Source organism: Anser cygnoides, chromosome 1 (assembly GCF_040182565.1).
Source record: "Anser cygnoides isolate HZ-2024a breed goose chromosome 1, Taihu_goose_T2T_genome, whole genome shotgun sequence".
NCBI classification, from domain to species: Eukaryota; Metazoa; Chordata; class Aves; order Anseriformes; family Anatidae; genus Anser; species Anser cygnoides.
In genome coordinates, this window is record NC_089873.1 from 101,249,502 (window position 1) to 101,272,447 (window position 22,946).

The 22,946-nt window shown below is 39.9% G+C and overlaps 1 protein-coding gene and 1 long non-coding RNA gene across 7 annotated transcripts in view; one reads left to right on the plus strand and one right to left on the minus strand.

Annotated features, from left to right (window-relative positions):
- The window catches only part of WARS2 (tryptophanyl tRNA synthetase 2, mitochondrial), a 41,823-nt gene extending 21,753 nt beyond the window's left edge, over positions 1 to 20,070 (minus strand). For 2 of the 6 annotated variants that reach the window (XM_067004236.1, XM_048047645.2), the window contains exons 1-2: positions 19,938 to 20,070; positions 17,649 to 17,719 (exon numbers count right to left, since the gene is read on the minus strand). In XM_067004236.1, coding sequence (XP_066860337.1) covers positions 17,649 to 17,719; positions 19,938 to 20,055 — 189 coding nt within the window. In that variant the 5' untranslated portion in view covers positions 20,056 to 20,070. Of the gene's footprint in view, positions 1 to 6,841; positions 7,028 to 17,648; positions 17,720 to 19,613; positions 19,747 to 19,937 lie in introns of those variants that run through there. The other 4 variants (XM_048047640.2, XM_048047644.2, XM_048047642.2 and 1 more) reach the window with 4 other exon arrangements.
- A 106-nt stretch (positions 20,071 to 20,176) lies between these two features.
- LOC136791776 (uncharacterized) overlaps positions 20,177 to 22,946 on the plus strand; it is a 50,560-nt gene continuing 47,790 nt past the window's right edge. The window contains exon 1 of the long non-coding RNA XR_010834392.1: positions 20,177 to 22,643. This is a non-coding gene — a long non-coding RNA (uncharacterized lncRNA). The remainder of the gene's footprint in view (positions 22,644 to 22,946) is intronic.

Below are 22,946 nucleotides of genomic sequence, written 5' to 3' on the forward strand. Positions count from 1 at the left end.
TGAGCAAGTCCAGGTGCTCACCTAGAGAAGGAGGCATGAAGAATCCCAAAATATATAAATAAAATGAAGTTTTGCAGACACTTGAACTGAAAATTCACTAGGGTTCAGAGCTGTGCTGTTATTATTAACGACATAGAGTGGTGGCAAAGCAATGCAAAAGTTATTTAGCAGGCATAACATTTGTCTTTTGCTTCCAGTGTTGCTCAGGAAAGGAAACAAGACTATAAATAGATGATCACTAAGATGGCGTTCTGTACCCAGGGATCCCAGAACAGCTGGTTGTTTCTCAGAGCACATTTCCTCTTCTCATCTCTCTGTCTCCTTCACTCACTTCAAATCCTGATGCTCCTTCCCACCTTCATGTCTTTTCACAGCGCTGATAGTTTCCAGCACCCATTTATACGCCTGTTTAACCACACTATTCTACACAGGCTATGGCTGCTTACAGCTCCACTCTTCGTTTTCTTCTCCACATAGTTTCACCCCTCCCATGTTCTTGTCGTATTTTCTTCCTCTACTTGTTTTCTCCCATCCCCTGCTTCCCAGATGACCTCTTGCATGGCGTATCAAGACAGTAAGGAAGCAGAGAGAATGCCATACGGTAAGGAGGCTGTTACTGCCTTGACTCCAGTGGCTTTATAGAGAATGTTTCCTAGCTGCACTGCCAGAATAGTTGAGAAACTTTACAATGTTTTAGAAAGGCACTACGGACATACATAAAGTATGTTAAGATGACCATGTTAAAGCATGATGCAGAAGATTGCACATCTTTCGACTGCCATCTAGACAAAGACAGCATCACATGAAATATCCTGTTACTGTTTCATTTCCCTGATACTCTGAAGCTCATAGTACTTTAGGACAGAAACAGCTCTGCCCCCTTGGGGTAAACATCTGTTGTACCAGAAAGCTGGAATCTCTGCAGTTCACACAGGTCAGCTCACGTGCCAATGCCTTGACCCAAACACAGCTGGCACCCTGAGCCTGTGGAGAACAACTCTATCTACAAACCTCAGCCCCAAAGTCACACTGATTCCAGTCTCTTGCAGCCTCGGTCCCTGCTTCATATGCTTTCCATGACATGTTCTTTATCTTTCTTCTTCACTTCCAAGATCACTGCCAACTCTGTAGATTAAGTCACTATGAACGTATCAGACATATTAACAAAATTGTCCCTGATTTTAATATACTCAAATAGATGGCACAGATGTAACAGAGACATTTTAACAGGTAGTTTGAAAACATTTTTCACCAAGAAAATACAAAATATTGGTGTCTCAACATGCACGTTCAAATTCTGTACTTACACCAAATACCTGAAGGGTAATGATGAGCTAATTAAAGATGGGTTTATTGTAATACTACATAAGTTAACATTTGGTGACACAATTTAAGTTGGAAAGAAAACACCCAAATACAATGCAAAATGGACATGGTTTTATATAAACAGAGAACAAAGTTCTCCATCTACCCAGAAAAGAGTGTACCTGTGAAAGCAAGCATGGCATCTTTAAAGGTGCTTGTGTGTTCAAATGGTAAACAACTACTTATAAAAAGGTTGTTCAGTATATGGGCAATAAATAACAAGTTAAACACAAGAAACAAACAGTAGCAGCATTATACTGAGTCAAAGCTCAGCAATTACTTAAAGTATGGAATTTGCAGAAACAAGTAAATCCAATAATGAAAACCGAGCTAGGCTTGACTAGCAAGTACATTACAAAGAACAAACCCACACTGGCTCCCAGCTGAGGGACCAGTTGACTAGAAGTCTTTCATCTTTAACTCCTTTGATTCTATTTAACAACATAAAGCATGAGATGTTACAGCAAATAGGGTGGTATGAAATATTTCATTGTGTTAGCAGAAGTCTATATTAAAACAAAAAACAACAGAAGAAACACCCTTAAATGAATCTTGAATTTCTAGCACTAAAAATATACAGAGAACATTGCTCCTTTGGAGAGAGTTTATGTTCCCTGTTTGTTCACTCCGTGAGAAGCAGCGGGCAGCATAGCAGCATGGCAGGGGAGTTCTGCCTGGTACCATGAAATCATAGGGCTGGAATGCGCTTCAGTGGAGCTGCTAGGTCAGGGGATGGGAGCTGTGTGCTCCGAAGTACCGAAGTTGGAAAAGGATGAAAACAAAAGGAGTGAAGACTTCCCAATGGAGCAGAGTGAAAGCCACAAGACATGCAGCTCCAGCCCACAGGCACTCACTCATTCAGACATCTGTAGTAAGCACAGTGTGAGCCTGCTGTTCGTATGTTTAACTCTGTATGGTGTGTGCACCTACACCACTAGTGCTGCATGTTAATCTACACTCCTGTTAAGAGCATGGGATCCAACAGACATTTTAACATCCATTACTTGTTTTCTCTCAATAAGACATCTGCATGGCGATTCCAGACACCACAGTGCATTTCCCGGCTGCACTTCTAAACAAGTTTGGTCTGAAACCTGTTAAGGATCAGGTGTCTTCTTACCTACCTTCTTTTTCAGTAGTGAATGAGCAACTGCTGCTCCTCAAACTAGAACAGCAGCTGACAAGTAAATGCTCTTGAACTGTTAGGAATAAGCATTACCTTCTTGTCGCAGAGTGTGATGATCCCAATACCCTGCATCTATTCTGAATGCCAAAGGCTATACAGGAAAAGACGACATCTTCCCAAACCCAGTGCTGCTGTTTTGGACCAATGCTGAGCTTTTCTCAACAGGTCACACGTGCAGTAAGGAGGGCTACAATTGTCAAGGCATCAATTTGGCAGTCAAAACCACACTCATTCCCTGTACATATGAGACAAGTGTGCTAGAACTGGAGAACACAGCCAAGTTGCTAGAGTTCAGGAGACATACCAATGGTGTCTCCTTAAGTCTATCACACAGTTTTATTTTGAACGCTACGGTGTTTATAGCATGCTTGTCTAGCCAAAATAATTCTTGAAAGAATATTAATAAAATCAACAAAATACTGTTCAGATACATAGGGAAATGTCTGCATGATACACAACTTTCTCATGTTAGTTATGACATGGGCAGACTGCCTCGAACAGTACTGAACCTTATTATCTTTGAAAGAAACTTGCAGACTGCACAAAATATATACTTATAACAATCTACCAAAGCAAGAAATTGTTTGAAGAAGAGAAGGGAGAATTCAAAAATACAGCTACCTTTGATTAAGTTCCCCTTAGTTTTTGGTCCTTGGTGGGCCAAACTGTTTTCACATATTAAGCAGTCATGCTACATCAAGAAACAGTCCCTTTCACAAGTTATAGGAACCCTACAGGAGGAGGATTTTAGGGGTTAAGGTGTACACCGCAGAAAACAGACACATGATTCTCTCATCTGCTAAAGAGCACACTGAGAAGCTTCCAAGCTCTTCAGCAACCCAGCAGCATGTTAGAGCAGCTATGCAGTCCTTTCGATGCTGGTAGCTGTACATATTGCATTTCCAATTGCCTTTAAAAGGTTTTTGCAACCTCCAGAGCAGGATGCCATATGCTCCTTAAACTATTTGCAGCTGTAGAAGAAGTTTCACAATAAAGTTTCTCTTTTTCATTCCATGACTTTCAGCTGACTCAAATTCACTTTGTTAATACCCTCTAATTTAGACATCTGTACAATTTGAGTACATATTACTCAGATATAGGTATAATTGATATCCAAACAAAACAACAGCTACAAGACATCTTTAAAAAAAAGCCCATGTAAAACAATTACATACCTAAAAATTAAATTAAAATACATAGTAGTTTCTTTAGAGAAATCTGGAAAAAATGTCTTTCTTTAAAATTAAAGATTACAGACTCTGGAAAGTAAAGAGTTTAAGAGTCTTTTAGAAACAAGCATGGAAATGTACAACTAGCAATAATCTAGAATTGCTTCACCAAACTAAAAATCAAGTGGAAAGCAAAACATGCCCATTGCTAAAAGCATTTCATTCTATCACTGACCATGAACTTATAGTGCTCTTTCCATGAGCTCAGCACCACATCTGCAACTTTTAAAAGGGCAAGTCTTCTTTTGTTTATTAGTATAAGAAGCCACCTCTCTCTCCTTTAAAATTATAGGAAGTTGCTATTTTTTTTTAAAAAAGATTTTTAAGATTCTTCACCAGGAAGAATTTATTTTTTTAATTGGTCAGGATAAGACCCAGGCAAGCTCAAGTATGAACTGTCTTCATACTGCAAGACACAGCATGGACAGAAATATAGCTATTTAGTGAAGGAACCTGTGATTTGGGAAGCCTCAGACTGTACCCACTCAAAAGAAGAAAACAATCCAAGTCTCTGAAAGTACCGAGAATCCACACTGAAAAGATTCAAACAGATCAAAAAACCTCTGTGTCACTCTAAGCAATTCTTTGTATCCTGACTATGCCCATCACGTTTAGCTTTATGAATTCTGGGAGAGCTGAATCTAAGTTAGATGTATTTATCTGGCATGGTCAACAGAAATCTGCCTCTCAAACATGCAGCACAATCAGTCACAATGCAGTTAATTTGATTCTCAAAAGAAGTTACACAAATAAAACGACGTAAAAGCATTCACAGGAATTAAGCTCCTCTTCTTTATAACTTCTTTATAACTTTATTTATAACATAAATATTGACATCATACACTTGAAAAGATGTCAGATGAAGACAAACTTACAAGTATAAAGAAATCTTATACCAATAATTGAATCTCTTCCCTGTTCTAAAAAGAGAAAAAGCTAGCATCTGTTCAAGGAGGTAAGAGAAAACTGCCAATTTGCAATTCTCAGGACTGCTTTCTCCTTTTCATTTGGCATAGGAAATATTTAGATAATTTCATAAGAATTCAGCTGATAGGAGTCTGTTACAGAGCTACGGTTTAACATGACAGACCATAAGACTATGGCATTAATCCTGGCCTAGAAGCACAGAGGCAGTACATCTCCGCTTTTCAATCTACTGGTACCCAGGGAAGGGGGAGATGGACGCTTATATTTTCAAGACCCCCTCTGCCTCCAGCCAGATATACAGATATAAAAATAATCTACTGGAGAATCTGCTAATTGTATCGCCTGAGTAACAGAGTATAAAGATGAGGTTTCTGAATAATTCCTTCGGCCTGTTCATAAATCTAACCCAGCAAGCTAACTGATGGGAGACAGACTCCTGCATCTACATAATGTATCTAATTAATATTTTCATTTTTAAATTAATTAAAAGAAAAACAACTCGCTCACAAGCTCACCTTTGGGCTGAAACACTAGCAAAAGTTTTCAGAGCTAAAAACCTCATCGTTACAGAAGGTTGCAGCAGTATTACAATAGCTGTAACACAACAACAGCTGCAACAGAAATCACCCTGCAACCCACAGTGATGGTTGCTATTCACATGCTATAACATTTAGCCCCTCTGCTTTATTTTGATAGCCATGTAGTCAGGGCAGAACAGGTGAAGAGGTGAGCGAAGACTGCAGCATCCGAGCTAATTCTAAACACAGGTGGTGGGCAAGACGGAGAGTACAGGAAGTCGACAGGAGAATCGCTGCTGACACATACGACAGGCAAGATTGATGGCTTCCCTCTCTAGTTTTCCCCACTGTGTAGGCACGCAGGGGGTGGGGGAAAGGGACGGAGAAGCTGCTGTGCTGGCGACATAACACACCGCACAGCCGCCTCAGCACTAGCACTGATTAATGAGACTGGAACGACTCAGGAAACAGCAAAGGATCATTCACAGACATTGCTCTTCTTGTTATAATTTTATCCGTGGCAGTTCATTTAGTCCTAGCTGTCCCAAACTGAAGCAAGTTCAAAGTTGCCAGAAAAAAAGCAAATGTGAAAGTCAGGGGAAGAAGTATTAAGTAAACACAGACACGAGTAAAACACACAAATTAGAAATTTTCAAATTTCAAACGTGAAGATCCTCCCAACAGGGATCAAAAAGAGAGGGAAAAAAAAAAAAAAGAAAAACTTGCCTCAACCTCAGAGACAAAAGAAATTCTTTGGCTGACAAAAGTTCCCAACTACTGCATTTTTTGCATCTGTCTATGATTTTTTATTTCCCTCATTAATACTTTGCAACTTCAAAGCTCTCGTTTCTAAAACGATAAAACGATACGCTGGCTTAGCAGAAAACTGTCTTCAACTAGCTATTAAGCAGCAAAATTCAGGGGAACCAGAAGTCAGATTTTACTAGCCAAAGCATATATTTTAAAGCCTAATTGGGACAATTTAAGTGTTAATGCCACTAGAAATAGAAAAAAAAATGTAAGAGAGAACCTTAGAAGCAGTCTATGTACTACAGGCTTTTCTTCATTTATTGCCTCTTAAGCAATTACTTCTCCACAAAGTTACTGTAGAAGCCTTTAAAACATGTTTATCTCAATCTCTTAACTCAATACATCAAATTCATCTGGTACAAATGCTATTTCATCATACTTAATTCTTAAATTTAGGGATTAAAGAACTAACATTAAATTAGAAAGAAAACATATTTATACCAGAGCAAGATTTCAGATTAATAGCTTCTCAGAAGGGCTTAACTCACTGCTCAGAAACCAAACTAAATTAAGATTTAAAGAGCACTGCCTGGTACCCCTTTCTTGAATGTCAAATACATTTATATTTAAACTTAAGATTTTAATATTTGTATTTAAAATGAGAAACACATTTAAAGGAGAAACATTTACAGCATACACTAACCCCACTCTATAAATTTAATTCTGCCCTCTAGGGCTAGCAATAGACTGCAGTGTAACTGCGTTTGGGTTAGGCTGCCCTCTCATGCTGCCTCCTTGAAGATGACTAAGCAAATGGATCCTTTCATGTGGTGTGCTGTGTCCCACAAACGTATTCTCCCACTTGCCTTTATGAGCTCCACGTGCCATTTGATGTGCTAGTGACAGCTGTACTGACAGGCGCAAGGATTATCTGTGGCAGGTTGCTGCAGTTCACACCACCACACCGCAGAGTTACCTCCGAGACCAAGGCATCGCAGACCTGTCCCTCTTGCGCAGCATTAAACAAGTGACACAAACTCCAGCTAAGGGACTGCAAAGCAGCCGGCAGCCTACAAAACAGAAGAGCTGGCTCAAATACTCCACAGAGATCTTAGCACAAGAGGCAGTGTTAATCTTTGACAGAGTGTGAAGGGTTTGCGCGCAGTGGGTGAAGTAAGCAAGCACAGGTCCTGCACACAGCCAGCTGTTGTGACCGGTCCTACTCTAAAACACAAAGCCTCCCTGAGCAAGGCCACAGACTGATAGCCTGAGTTTTGCGTGCTGTGCTCCCCACAGCCCTCCATATCAAGTGGACAGACAGCATGCCGTGGCACCTGTCCAAAGCTGAGGCATAGCCCAGAGGGGCACAGCTCCTGAGCAATGCACATGGATGCAGGCGCTGCTGCTGCACCGCCTGGTTCCAAAGCCACACGCTGAACTGCAGCCGATGGTCTCAAACAGTACAAGACAGGCAGCACCCTACCAGCCTTAACTCCTCATGAGCTGTTCTCAGACCATTTGCTCTCCCTTTTTTAAAGTGATAAAGCTTCTTCAAGCAAACTGCCTATTCACGCACATTAACTGCAGGCTCCGTTAGCCCATTTCACAGAAACCCAGTGAAATGCTCAATTAGTGCCTCTCCAGCAGGAGGCTGCAGGGGGAGCTAAGCCTGCTGGACAACCAGCAGGAGCCTTCTGGCCAGCTGGGCAAGGCACCAAGGTCAGGCCAGCCCCATACACGCCACCTCCACATCCCTTAGGTGACACACACACAACGCTCAAAGCTGAAAATATGATAGTTACACAATACTGTGGGCACTGCTTACAAGGCAAAGGGAAAAGAAGAGGGAGTTACACAGGCTTATTTCATTGTGGAGAACACACCTAAGACACACACCCATAGAAAAGCTTACTGAACTTTGCTGAATAAGCAGCAATCAAATAATAAACACTTGAGGGCACAGATGCTCGGAGACTGGAGACAATTCTCCGATGCATCCACCAGGTCTGCCTTCCTCCTGATCCAGCTGCAGCCCCAGGGGCCGTACAAAGCACACTCGCACAGCAGCAGTGGGCCAGGAGAGAGCAGAGAGGCTTCTACTCCACTCTGGGACCTCACCCAAGAGTTACTCTGCATTAGTCAGAGTAACTGCAATTTTTGGAAAATACAGGAAGTAATTTTAAGAACCTAGAAGAAATTACAGCTATAAACAGCAAACAGCAGTACTTCTCAAGACTTAGCAATGCCAGACTTTTCTAATAACCTTCTACAGCAGAAGAGATGCTAGCATGGAGAAGTATTAAAGGTTATATCCTGATTTTTAGGGTCTCAGTTTCCCATAAGCTACGGAAATAGCACCTAGACAAAATACTACATGCTAGGAGGTTGAACTGGACAGCAAACTAACAAACAAAACAGCATTTATTGATGGCTTACAGTGGGTGTGGAAAGATAAACCAATTGTAGATTTGCAGGGTTTCATCCTGGGTCCAGTATTATTCATTACTTTAGTATCTTCATTAGTGATCTTGACGATGAAATAAAGAGTATTCATTAAATCTGCAGATGACACAAAGCTGGATGGGTGATAAGGGCTCAAAGAGATCTTGACAGAGAGGCAAAATGGTCTGAAAAAATGGGATGCTCTTTACTGGGAAAAAAGACATGGATATATACAGTGAGAAATACTGAACTGCAAAAATACAGGAAGGAGAACAGCTGTTTAGGCAACAACTGTAGAAAAGGAACTGAAGTTTGTAACACTTTAGAAAGTGAAGACTTAATGTCATGCTTATGCAAAAACACAGATTAATAAACTATAGCAAAAATTGCACAGGAATGCATTAATAGAATCAAAATCGAAAGGCACAAAACAAATCTCTCACCCTACTCATGATGACAACGGCCTCAAGCTGTAGCAGTGGGCCAAGATCTGGGTCTGCATTTCAAAACAGTGGTAGAAAAAGGCCACAGAAGTATAACCAAGTCTAATGAGAGACCTCAGAAATAAGACTATGGAGGAAAGCCTAAAAGAACTGAGGTTTAGTCCAATGGAAGGAAAATTGAGGAGAGACAAGATTTTAAACATGCCTTAGATACATAGTCCTCTACATATGACTTTTGAGACCACAGTTAATAGGGTAAGAAAAAATGAGCTTAAGTTGCAGTAAGAAAGATTCAGAACAGATGAAAAGAAAACTTTTCAACAGTAAGAAAAAGAAAACATTTCATAAGAGTGCTTACAGAGGTTCTGATTGTCTAACAGTAATGAAATAGTTATAAGAAAATATTATATGAGATGTGTTGATAAAGACATAGCGGCAGCTCACTTCTATTTTGGGACAGCGGAAGCACCAGCTCACCTCTAGGTGGGTCTCTTCCAGTTCTCTGAGCCTATGATTTTATGTAACTGACTAAGGTCGAAGTGAGATGAACAAAGAAGATAGAAGACAGCTCTACTTAGACTGGCTAGGATCTCGCTGTAGCTCAAGATGCAAGTCTTTCTACCAGCATTTAACAAAATTTGAGATTTGAGGCCTTTTCACAGGTAGCAGCTATACACTGACATGCTTTGAAAGACCATTCTGTGTTGCTGAAAGATGTGAAATACTGGTTAACATTAACTGCTTGTAATCTGGTAAATACCCATATTCAGAAACACACACCGCTTTAATAGAATAAAACTGATAGCAACCATTGAAGAATTAGCACTCATTTTGCTACAAGAGATCAGCATTAAGAAAGTCATAAATTATTTATAAATTATAATTATAGCTTATTTGAACAAACACATTTTAAGTATTGAAAACATTGCAATCTTAAAACAAACAAAAAAGCTAAAGAATGCCCCCATAACTAAATACTTCCCTCCCAGAGAAATCGGAGAAATTTTATATTTTTGATCACAGTAGTATCCAAATGTCTTAAAACATCTGCTGACTGTTGATTCTCCTCTGACCTCTAGCTGAAAGAGAGTTCATTATATTTCTTATATATTTTTTCGAATGAGGAGGCTGCATGCTACCAAGATTGCCCTATGGGATATAAACAAAGACTATCAACTTACATCTAGAGGGATGTTTTTTAAAAAAATAACTTTTCTTCGGAATTTTTATGTTTCTTCAGAATATCATCCTAGAAACTCAAAGAGTAGTTCATTTCCCCTCCATTATTTTATTTGGCAATTACCTGTAGCTGGGAAAAGTTGTCTTCATTTCACATGGGGCCAAAATTAACACAGCTGTTTAAAAATTTTCACCTTGTGGTCACTGTCTGAAAAGGAAAATTTTAAAACCACCTGACGACTGTTGGGAGAACTTACAAAGTGGAACTCTGAGTAAATTCTCTAATGGTGTACTCATGCACAAAGAAAATGCCACAACTGGTCCACCTTGTCTATGCTTAGGAGAACTATCAAGTTAAATACTTTAGACATAATAATCACTTCTATCAAGGACTTCTACAGCATTAAGGAAAAAAAAAACTTTTTCTGAAGTGAGAAAGGTAATACTTGGAACTTCATTTAAACTGTTTTTAATAAGTTGGTCCAAAAAATCACCAAATTGGGCTGTTTCCACAGAAAGGACAAACAAGGAACAAGGAATGGATGAGAGGGACAAAAACAGGGAGGTTCATTTATGCTCAGGTCTTGCCCACAAAGGCTGATGTAGCCAAGGCATGTTTCTGAGTCCAGGAGCACAGAAACTCATCTGGAAGCTTCAGCTTAGATACAAGCACTGACCACAAAGACAATGGTCAATATGGTCAATAAAAAAATGGTCAAATTGGTCAATAAAAGCTATATTCTCTCCCTAAGGAATTGTATCTATGGTTGGCTTGAAGATGAGTGTAGTACCTAGATTTCCACTGCATGTGTTTGAAAGAATAGGCAAGCAACTACTGAAATTACAACTGTTGAAATGTTCAGTATGCAGAGCAAATCCTTTGCTTAGAAAAGAAGCTCTTGTAGGTCTGATATCTAATGTGCACCAGCACCCCCAGTCACTAGCACAATAAAATGCTGTTTAAAGAAGACTGCCCCTTGTTTACTACCATTTAAATATAAAGATTTGTAGCAGTACAATTACGGCTTATCATGATTGAGGCCTATTGCACATAAAAGTATGCAGAACATTATGTGTGAGATTAGAATAGCTGCAGCACACTCGATCCATGTCACATCATACCATCACAGTCCCAACCGTGATGCACTTTGAGCCCAGAAATGTCAAATGAAAAGTTCCCTAGTTCCTGGGTGACATTGCTTTATTTTAAAGATGGAATCTCCCTCACTAACTTACCTGTATTACCCAATCTGGCCCACAGGAAACCAGAAAAATTGCCGACTCTCAATTTGGATATACAATTTGTACATTGGTGTAAAAGAAGCAGACTGTACTACAGTAATTCCAGAGATGTATAACATTCCATTCTTTTTTGAATGTATTCTGCTAGAGACTCACAATCCATTTAGCATGGCTGTGAACTGTAAAAATGTCACTCTGAAGTGAGGAACACCACCTTTCGCTGTTCTGACCTTGCTTAATGCTCGATGAACATGGAAAGTGCTGACACTGCTTTAACTCTGCAAAGATGTCAAATGTGAATATATTCTAAAACAACAAAAAGCATTAGAAATACATGGAGACCAGAAGTGTACTCATTCTTGGTGGTAGCAATTACATAGGTTAATTTGTTGCCAGCAGAGATGCAAAATGAGATTTGGTTAGGAATTCAGAGGGCTGGACCCTTCATTCCCTTTACATAAGCAACAAAGAGGCTTTGAAATGTTTGAAACCATTTTGTTCTTCTGTGCAAAAGGAAAGCACCCTATGGATGCCTATTAAGTAAAGTCTTTCCACATCTTGGCAAGTATGTGATTTCAAGAAAAATATTTGCAAATGGATAACCCAATTCAAGTAGGAGTCAAAGACCACCTTTGAAAGAATCTTTGATGTGGCTATAAAAAGATTATATTTAGGAAGGATAGAATAATGTGGTTCTGTCATCAAAAGTTTGTAGCTGCCCATAATTCTTTGCTGATGTTAATCTAAAAAGCAACGCTGGTAAGCAGAAAACGGAATGCCCATGAGACCTTCTAGGATTAAGGAAGAATCCCTGAAAAGAACTGTTTCTGCTGTTGGATAAGCTCAAAACAGGCTATTTAGCAATCTCGCTGCCAAAGGACAGTGATATTAGAGTATCTGTGAGCATGAAAGCAAATGACAGAAATAGTTGCTATGTAAATCTTTGGTCATTTGGACCAAATCATCACTCCTGAGATCATTTAGAAGCCTGAAATCTTATTAACAAGGAAATGTTGAAATATCTTTTCCAAGGCAGAGCTACACAGCAGATGTCAAAGTCAAAACTGCACACCTGGCAAAAAGAAATAGATGATGGTGAGCTTAGAAGCTGTGAAGATGCTAGAAACTCAAGTTTTCTGAATGCTGGCCAGTAACTTCCCAAATGAGATCAACAGTTTAACATCCAGATTGTCGGGAGAACACTATGAAGACCACGGTATAATGATATTTGATTGTCAGTGAGAGTATGTGACCAGAAACAACTGTAAGAAGATTGTACTGATTGGATTCAGAACCACATATTAATACTCAATTTGTCAGTGTGGGAGTACATACACAATCTCATCTCACTTTAGCTTCTGAATACTTCTGCGAATTAGAAGAGTTATATAGGAGCTCTGAGCCTCGAAAATGGAAACATTTCACTACTTACCCTTGGGATCTTTCTGCACAGGAACTGAAATATTGACACACACCTAGGTGGGATTACCCCCCTCTGAAAGCTCAATAAGAAGCACTTACATTACCTTCTAATGTGTACTGTAAGGCTCCAAACCCCTCATCTATAAACTAGTTAATGTAAACAAAACGGTTCTACTCTGTACAGTTATGAAAGTGCTATCTAAATACAAATGGAGCATTACAGGGTTTTATCTGCCTGGTTATGAAAAAAACATCAATATCCTGGGTAGTGGTTTGTAACGTGACCTACACACAACACCATGAAAACTGAGGAAACCCGTATCAGTGGTCCCTGCACACAACACTAACTCTTTATTTAGACATTGTACAGATATCACTGAAACTATTGGATCAACTTCACCTTTGCAATGCTTGTGACAGCTTCAGGCAGTGGAAGCAAGCCCTAGCATAATTCAAAAAAACCTTGAGGTTAAAAGTTAAAAACAGACATTTGATTTCTGGTAGCAACCATATATATGGTTCCCCTTCTTTCTTCCCCTTGTAGTAAGAAGTTCAATATACTCTCAAGGTAGACAATACTCTACAGTCCAGTAGATGAAATAGATTTGCTTGATACAACACAAAATGATAAAATTTCCTACATGAATTGTCTGAGCAAGGGACTCCAAGAATGGTATTGTTGCAGTTACTAACAGTTAACGGCTCAAATAACCAGAAGGAAAACAATTTCAAATCACTACTTACAAACTCAGCAGAGCTCAAAAAATAAATGATCTAAGGTGACATAACTGACTTAAAGTTTAGGGGTTTTCTTCACTTCAGCTTCTGATTCTACTGTAATTTGAGTCAACTCCATAAAATGCTTGTTCATCTAACCCTAGAGTCCCAGGATAAACCACAACTTGTGTCATGGAAAAAGTAATTGTTGAAGGTCTAGAATAGCACTTGCCGTACTAGTAAATGGAAATTCTATCTGCTAAAGAAACAGCATTAAAACAAGACCCCCCTCTGCAGTCTAGAGACAGAGGTGATCCACTACAGACTGCACAATTCATGATGTTTGTCCAATATATGCACCAGAGAAACATACACAGAAATTCAACATCCAGGATTGCCAGTGTAGCATCTTTCATTAAACTCACTCTACAAAAACAAGTTAATAAAAACAGAAGTCTCTCAAGAGAAAAAACAGGCTCAGCCAAGAGACTCAAAGCAAGGGCCAGAGGGGGAAAGAATGGTGGGACTCTACCCAAGCCCTGCCAAGATGCCAGAATAAAGGGCTGTTTCCTGCTAAAACAGTCTACATTTGCCAGACTTTATTGTTAGAATTCCATTATGGAAATGAATAGGGCCAGTTCACGCCTCAAAGATGCTTCATTTCTGTCTACAATGGGGGGCTCTCTCTTCTGTAGCTACAACAGTGGCCAAAATTCGCTACAGACGAAGCATTAAGCAAGGCAGATTAGGGAAGTCTCTCTCCAACTGGAAATTCTAATAACTCTGTGTAGAAATTTGAGTTCTCCCAAACTCAATGAAGACTCGAGAAATATATATTCTCACTGCATACTAATTTCCTTTCACCTTTGAAAATGGTACACAAGATAATGGTTTCATTCTGGCATACAGAACACCTTCAATACTATCTAAAAGATACGGTAGTTTTCCTAAATGCAAATTACTTAGCGATTAAAAATAAAACAAATGACTGATTAGGAAAGAATTCATTAATTTCCAACCTGGATAAAATATGCTAAAGGTTTAATCCAGAGGCTGAAACACACTGCTAAACCCAATTGATTTCAAGGGCAGTTGGGTAACCAAACCATGAGCATCTGCGCCCATCAGCAATAGTCAAAAAGTTAACATTTAAGAAAATGAGAAATTAAAATAAATAAATTCAGTATCAATTTCTGTGCTGGAATCCACATAGAATCCACTCCTATTTGCAAGGTACTTCTCATGTCTCTTAGATCTCTTCTAAAGGTCCTGTAGATTACAACATATTGAACAACCTCATACTGGACACCAGGCCATGGCACAGGTTTTTGCTATCAAATAGACATTTGTATTTCCAGCTTTTTTCTCAGTTAAAAGCACTTCGCTGCCTCCAACCTTCATGCACTCTAGAAGAAAGACATGCTACACCAGGGACTGCCACAATCATAAATCCAAGGCAGGCACTTAAACTCTCTGCTCATCCATCAATCTCAGTACACGAGTGCCTGGATGGTCGTTCTGAAGTTGACCTGCTGCAGTAACCTGTGTACAACCACAGCTTGTTATGTGTATCTGGGGACTAATTTCATTAATGATTAACAAAGTGATCCCTATGTAACAGCAACAAATTCAAGTTGGGAACATGGTCTCCTTTAAAGAGTTTGCATTTCGTTTAAAACAAAGCTGAATGATACTAAACATCGAGCTCTAGCTTCCACTACAGTTTTAACTTCAGTCTTCGATATCCGTAAGGACTGGGGCCTCGTGCTTTCAGTTACTGCCTTTCTCCCTAACTCATACAGAAACTATAGCTAAAAATATTCAAGATTAAATCTGCAATTTGGGAAAAGACATTTTAGCGGTTCTCTCTAAAATAACCCTTCAATTTTTATCTTTAATGCCTTTTTCACAGCAATCTTCATTAAAAAAATATGAAACATGACCAATCAGTAACATAACCAGCACACTAACAATGGAGTGATCAGGTGGCCTGAATACAGAAAGAACAATACTTCATCAAAAAATGAATCATATTTCATCAACACCAACTAGTTTGAAGATCTTCTAAAGTACTAAGAATGCTGGCATTCACAGAGGCCTAACAAAGTATCAAGAGACCAGAGAAGGACAAATGCCATTCCTGTCTCCAAAAATACAAGAGATGAGAAAAGAAGCAGCCTGGAAGGTAGTCTGCTTAGCATAAATTCTCAGTGAACAAACCCCATTTTTTGTAATTCCCTGGAACATAACTAGAGGGGAAAAAAACAATAGCAAACACAGACTTCTTAGGAGCAAAGCATGCCAGACTGAGGAGTCTAACCTTGGCCTCAGGAAGCTGCCACAGCAGAGGAAGAAACAGTAAGTGCACCTTGATTTTAGCACCATCTTTGGTCACAAACTGTGACCAAAAAGCAAGCTAAGGAAACGGATTTATCCTGTGGCATTTTTCTGGCTGTTAACTCACGTAAAGGTACAGGCACACTCCTAACTGAGCTGCTAAGTTTACCAACATGTTGGCTAAGATTGCTTGGATTTGAAGATCTTGTTTTTGCAATGGTCCTGACTAAACATTCACCAGGGATGTTTTCTGTGCAGCACTCTAAAAGAGGCAGAAGCAGTATCCTTGGGATTGCTGGACTCAAATCAATCTTTTCTCTGTATGACCTGAACAGTGCCTGACAGACTCACTGTCCTGAGTTTCGTTATAGCTAATCCAAATTTGAGTGCAAGCAAAAAAATAAAAAAGGGCTGAATTCTAATACCAAAGATGAAAGTATTTTGTATTAAAATAAGACATCCCTTGTGGCTAGAAGAAGCAGTTCTGTATCACTGAGAGCTAAAAGAAAATCCACTTTCCAGTGAAGAAGAATGCTGCTAAAGTTGGTACGAGATGGAGGTTGTAGGCTATCAAAGCACACAGCTTTAGCAGAGACAATACCACCTCTGTAACAGATCATATGTGAAGGCCAGGGAAGGCTTACGCATAGAAGAGGGAAGATCAGGGTAGGAGAAAAAGAAGCAAAATGGAAAGTTCGTATTTTCTTTAAAAGATGCTCTCAGAAAGAAAAACCATAGAGGTATTACAGTATTCTTATAATAACAGTGATAACTGCCTGGCTATTAGAACAAAAAAATGGTGCTAAAGGCTCCTGATATCTTCAGGAAGGCCAATAACACGTAAAAGTAGGCTTTTAGGCAAAAGGATGAAATTCTTTAATGTGAGGGTGGTGAGGCACTGGAACAGGTTGCCCAGAGGATCTGTGGATACCCCCTCCCTGAAAGTATTCAAGGCCAGGCTGGATGGGACTTTGAGCAACATGGTCTAGCGGGAAGTGTCCCTGCCTATGGCAGGGGAGTTATAATTAGGCAATCTTAAAGGTCCCTTCCAACCCAAACCATTGTATGGATTCCATCTGGGTGCCTGGAAAACCAGCTAGCGGTGCATGAGAACCTATAATCAAAAGCAAGACCTCATATTTCTTCTACTTCACTGAGACAACATAAAGTATGTGTCTGAAACATGCTATGTAGCAATAGTGATGTAGATCTGAACAAAGCAGAGTCTGAAGGGGATACATACAATACTGTCTAGGTTTTTCTTTGACCAAATCATAAGTCCATTTTGAGGTGTAAAGGAGGAAAGAAATATCCTGTCCAAGAGCTTAAGTTCACACCAGTACAAAAATGCTTGGCAGTTACTCACAGACATTGGTAGTACTGCTGACAGGTAAGATTTTCTTCCCCAATCACCTAACTACATACAGTTCGTAAGTTCACCTCACTCACATACTGAGATTTTTTCATCAGTAGCTGTTGTGGTTAAGAATGTCCTATTGTGGTTAAGAATGTCCTTTGCTGACAGGACTAAAACTCTGCTAATTCATATTTTATCAAGTCAGACACCGACACCAACTGACTTACCTTAGATTATATTTTCCTACTGATAGTTTAGGCTATAGTTGGACTTCTGAGAATATTATTATTAATTCCCTGACGTACCTCCTAGTTGCCATCTTTAAGACTGTCTTATCAAAGAAAAAAACTTGATGAAATGATTTCCCATAACCCTGTCTTACAGGCCACTGATGAACAGTAAGTCAAGGAGTATGAAAGTAAGGTCTTAAAAGTCAGGATACTCACAATATAATTAATCTCTCCAACAAAATATTTTTTTCTTAACCATGTATATTGTGTTTACATATTCCAGTTGTGTAGTAAAAATACTTACAAAACCAGGAACTTTTCCACAGCAGGATAAATCCAGCCTAATGATGAACTGTGCACTCCAGTGAAACACAGCTGAAATCACAGAAATTGCATCTTCTAATAACTATGACTACATTATCAAATGCTTAAAATATCAAATATTTTAGGGTGCCAATAAGTACATATGACCGAAGCTTGAAGACAAACACATTTTGAGCTTGAAATTTGAATCTTCTGCATTAGCACACAGCAAATACTTGATCCATTCCAAGCTGTCTGCCGTAATAGTTGAACTACACCAAAGTGCAGTCTGGCAATAGGAACAGCATAAATTAGGAAGCCAGGTTTTATTCTTCATATTAGAGTGCAATTCTTTCCAGATAGCCATAAGAGGGCACTTAAAGTGAAAGTGACAAAAGCCCACAATATACTGGACTTGCAAATTTGAAAACAAAAAAAAAATTTAAATTACTACTACTGTTTGTGGGAGTGTGGGAATACAGTAAGTAAGAAGTAGTAAGAAGTTACATAATACTAACTTTGAGCTTCTTGGTTTTTAAATTAAAAACATTTATAGAATAGTAGGAAGGAATTACATTCTCACATACACAGCACATCTAAAGGACATCAGGTAAGAATAAAGACATGACAAAGCACCTGAAAAATAATCTTGATTTAATGGGTGACTTTAAGCTGGCAAAGATGTTCAAGTCAGAGAGAATATTAAGACGTAACAAAGCCAAGTCTACTTAGAGTAGATTTGTCTACTATGCAAAACAGAACAGCAACCTTTTCAAGAGACATGAAGGCAGGGGAAATTACCTGTTTGGATACTGATTGGATCCCAAAGAACTACAGTGAGTAGCTGAAAATACAGGCATATACAATCCTTTTTACTAGTTTTGATAAATTTTGCAGTTCTTGTTCTAAAAATGAAAAGTTGTTTGTGGCATATTTGCAAGATCTGCATGTTGCTTGCTTTGGCAAATGTATTACAGGGATAATGTAATTGTTCAAAACTTCAAGTGTTATAAACCTAGGAAGACTCAGGTACACATCGATGAAATGAAATCAAAGCACCTAAAGGAATGGAAATACCTAACAAGCTTATTCAGTATGACATGTCAAGACTCTTCAGGTCTTCCATATGGTTAACATTCAGAGTAGTCTTATACACAAAATTAATTCCAAAACAAACAAAAAAACCTAAAATATAAGTGGACACCTTACCTCTGCCCCATAGTAACATCTAGTAGGAAGCCTACAATTACTAAGTGAAATATCACTTATGAAAGTTTTCTTTGGGATAACAGATTCTTCCTCTTTCCCGCCCACTCCCCCTCCTCAACAGAGTGCTCCTTTCAAAACAGAGCAGAATCAAGGTCATTTGCATGCTATTAGCTGTGTTGATAAGAAACTGAAATGTGCCCTCATTTCTTAAATTTAATCTTAAAAAACCTAGTTCTGAAATAAACCAAACATCCCTGCAACTTGTAATTTACCAAAACTTACCAATATGTAAAGAATTTTTTTTTGCATGTTAGTGTATTTTTTTGGCCTGAAGTTTTCAGAACAACTTTGTGGTTGAGGGGGATACAGTAGCTGCAAGGTCAGAGACAGCATGGACAGTTAGAAATCAAACAGTAGTATTTGATCTTTCACTTTTCCCCTTTCTCCTCACAGGCAACTCGAGATGCAGGTTGTCTACGCTGACACCCATTCTAGATGAACTGCTCCACTATAGAAACATTGAGTATCATTCCAGATTTAGACGATAGATAAATGTGAACATGGTTTTCATGAAAAAGCCAACTGCACAGCTATGGGGGAAAAAAAAAAATCACTATGATAGATTCACAGCATTACAGAATGGTTTGGGTTGGAAGAGACTTTAAGGATTATCCAGTCCCACGCCCCCTGCCACAGGCAGGGACACCCCCCACCAGACCAGGTTAACCAAAGCCCCATCCAGCCTGGCCTTGAACACCTCCAAGGATGGGGCATCCACAGCTTCTCTGGGCAGCCTGTGCCAGCGCCCCGTGAGCGGCGCTCAGGCAGTCCCACGTTTACACACGTTAATTCGCCTTCTGCCAGAGGACAGGGGAGCTCGCAGCCCCCCCCGGAACCCAGCGCTCGGGGCCACGAGTGACGCCCGGAGCCGCCCGGGTGAGCACCCGCCGCCCCGCCTCTGCGCATGCGCGGAGCTGGCCGCGGCCGTTGTGGGTGGGAAGGCGCGGCCTGGCGGTTGGGCAAGCCCGGGAGCGAGCCCGAGAGGCCCGAGAGGGCCCCGCGTCCGTCCCGGTGCCGTTACCTGGGCCAGGGTCCCGCGGCGCGCGGCCCGGATCAGGCCCCCCGGTGTCGCCATGGCGGGGGCGGGGGGGGCGGGGGGAGGAGGGAACGAGGGTACAAGCCCGGAAGCGCCGGCGCATGCGCGCAGCGCCCCACAGTGGAGCTTGGGGGGGGTGGTGCTCGGGCGGTCACGTGGTGGCCGGGCACCGCCTACCGGGGTGGGGGCAGCGGCCATAGCAACGGTTGGCCTAGGGAGGTTTAACGGGCCGCTGAGGTTGGGTTATAGCAGTCCCAGCTCCAGGCTGGGAAGCTGTCGGGTACCCGTGTGCATCTGCAGTGACACCCCTCAGCACACAGGTGGTTATTCCCAACAGCCAGCACGGTACTGGGCAAGATCAGTCCAAACCCTACCACAGAATCACAGAATCATCTAGATTGGAAGAGACCTCCCAGATCACCCAGTCCAACCTCTGACTTAACACGAACAAGTCCTCCCTTAAACCATATCACTAAGCTCTACATCTAAACGTCTTTTAAAGACCTCCAGGGATCGTGACATGACCACTTCCCTGGGCAGCCTATTCCAATGCCTAACAACCGTTTCAGTAAAGAAGTTCTTCCTAATATCCAACCTAAACCTCCCCTGGCGCAACTTTAGCCCATTCAGACAACATTCCCAACTGTTTTACAGTTCCTAACTGTAAAATCCTGAAGTATTCTTAATAGTTAAAAGCACCGTAAGTTTATATAACCATTTTCACTTGGATGCGTTGACTAATAACAATTTTTACATTTTAAAACTATGTTTACAGTGCTTACAATATTGGACCCTAATCTATATTTAGCTCCCCAGACTCTAAAACAAACTGTAAAAAAATTGCTGTTCAAGGTCAATGAGAAATTTGAGTCCAAAAACCGTACATGTAATTCTTTTTCATTGTTTGTATCATCGCTGTGAATATTGGTCATAATTTGAGCTGAAAACTTCCATGTACAATGTCCATCTTGCTCTGACATTTTATTTAGCTTTATGTTTCAGCAAAAATGTCAGCCTGTTTTTGAGAAAATTACATGAAACTGCTTGAATTGTAGGAGACAGCAGAGAAGAAGCTGAAAAATAGAAAAGACCAGATGATATTTTTTTGAGATTTTCCTGTCCTAAGGCCAAAACAAGCAAAAAAAATATTAGACGAGCTTGTGGCTGCACCACTGAAGTGAGACTGAAGACATGCTTTGAGTGAAGCATTAGGCAACAATCCAGGCGGTGGGAGGGATGTATGGATGCTTTAGCATCTGTCTCCTGACTAGAACTTCTTTCCATTGGAGAGTAATCAAAGCAGGTAGGGCTGTCTCAAAATAACAAGGTGAAGAGAGGGCTGCTAAAGAGGGAAGTGGAATATAAACCTAGCTTCAAAAGATGGAAAGAAAGTTGAGATGATGTGACAAGGAAATGTAGGCTGTTCCTCACTTGTGACGAGTTTTAAAACAAACCCTTTTCCAGTATGGAATTACCAAGGAGAAAGCTTTGCAGCACCTACTAAATATGAATTTTTTGATGCTATTATAAACCATTAAGTCAGACCTTGATTTCAGGCAAAATGATGAAGCAAAAAGCTATGTGTGTTTCAGTGATTGCAAACTTAAGAATGAAGGTATTGATGTTATGTAAAAAGTATTAGTGTTCATTTTCAATGTTATTAGAATTTGAATTAGTAAGTGTAACAGTATAAAAGCAATACTTCCTAGACTTGTTAAATATTTTCGACTTAGTACTGCAGAGGATTCTAATTAAACTTATTGGAGAAACACACATTAAACAGGACTAAGGGCTGATTACCTGACAGCTCTGAAAAAGTACTTATCAAATTTGAATTGAGAGACTTTCTAGTAGACTTCTACAGTAACCTGTGCTTTGCCCTACTCAGTACTGTCACCAGTAATCTAGAATATAGATGGTGAATAATTGATACTTGAAATATGCTCTTAACACAAATACTGACAGATGTGTAAATAAGGCCAAAAACACAGCTATCATTCTGATAATCAGAGTGTATTAAATCAAAACATGTTTTAAAATCAAAGTGAAACTGGAGTAAAAACTTGAATTCACATTGTTTTTTTTTTCCCCTCCAACCATAAGAGTCTGAATTACTACTTCGAAGTCTTTGTTGAACCCAAACTCAAGCGGAACAAAATGAAAAATTTCCACTTACTCGGTTACAATAGCACTTTAAAAAAACAAGAGCTCACTACTACAACAGAAATCTAGCAGGCACAGAAGCAGCATGGGATATTCTTGGTGCAGAGAGGGAGAGTGATGTGAATATATGGGAAGGGTGAGAAGAGAAGGAGGTTGGCTTGAAAATCCCAGAGAAGACAAGAGACAGCTTGCATCCAGAGAGAGGGCCAAATTAGGGGAGGAGAAAGATTCACTGATCATATTTATTGCCCTCTGAAATCTCCCACTGCAGCCAAAACTCTTCCAGCCTTTCTCAGTGATGATTCCTAGCCACTTTTCCCTGCTAATATTACCCCAATACGCATTGTGAATCCATTCAAGGCTGTTTAGATGTGAAGAATCTGTTACAGAGCCCAGATTAGTAAATTCCAGTAGCAGGTGCACATGAACCAGACCTCAGTCAAAATACAACTACATCTGTTCCCTGTTTTTAATATCTCCAACCTGACTATTGACTTAAAAACAAAAGTTCAAGACCATACATTTCAGGTGAGTGGATGTCTCCTGAGACACAGCAATTTTGTGGAAGATCTGGAATTTGTGTTTGACAAACAACTCTATTTCTAGTGCAATCCTCTTGCTGAAATGTTGAATTAAGTAATTTTTTAGTACTGGAGTACCCATCAGTAAATCTAAGTCCACTTTGGGTGTTCATGCTTAGAAAAAAATACTGAAAAATCACGGAAAAACCTGCAGACAATAGCCATAAAATGATTCAGGAGAAGACTTAGACATATGCTCAAATAAGTGATTAGTGAAAATGCATGATAGTGCTAGGAGCAGAACACAAAC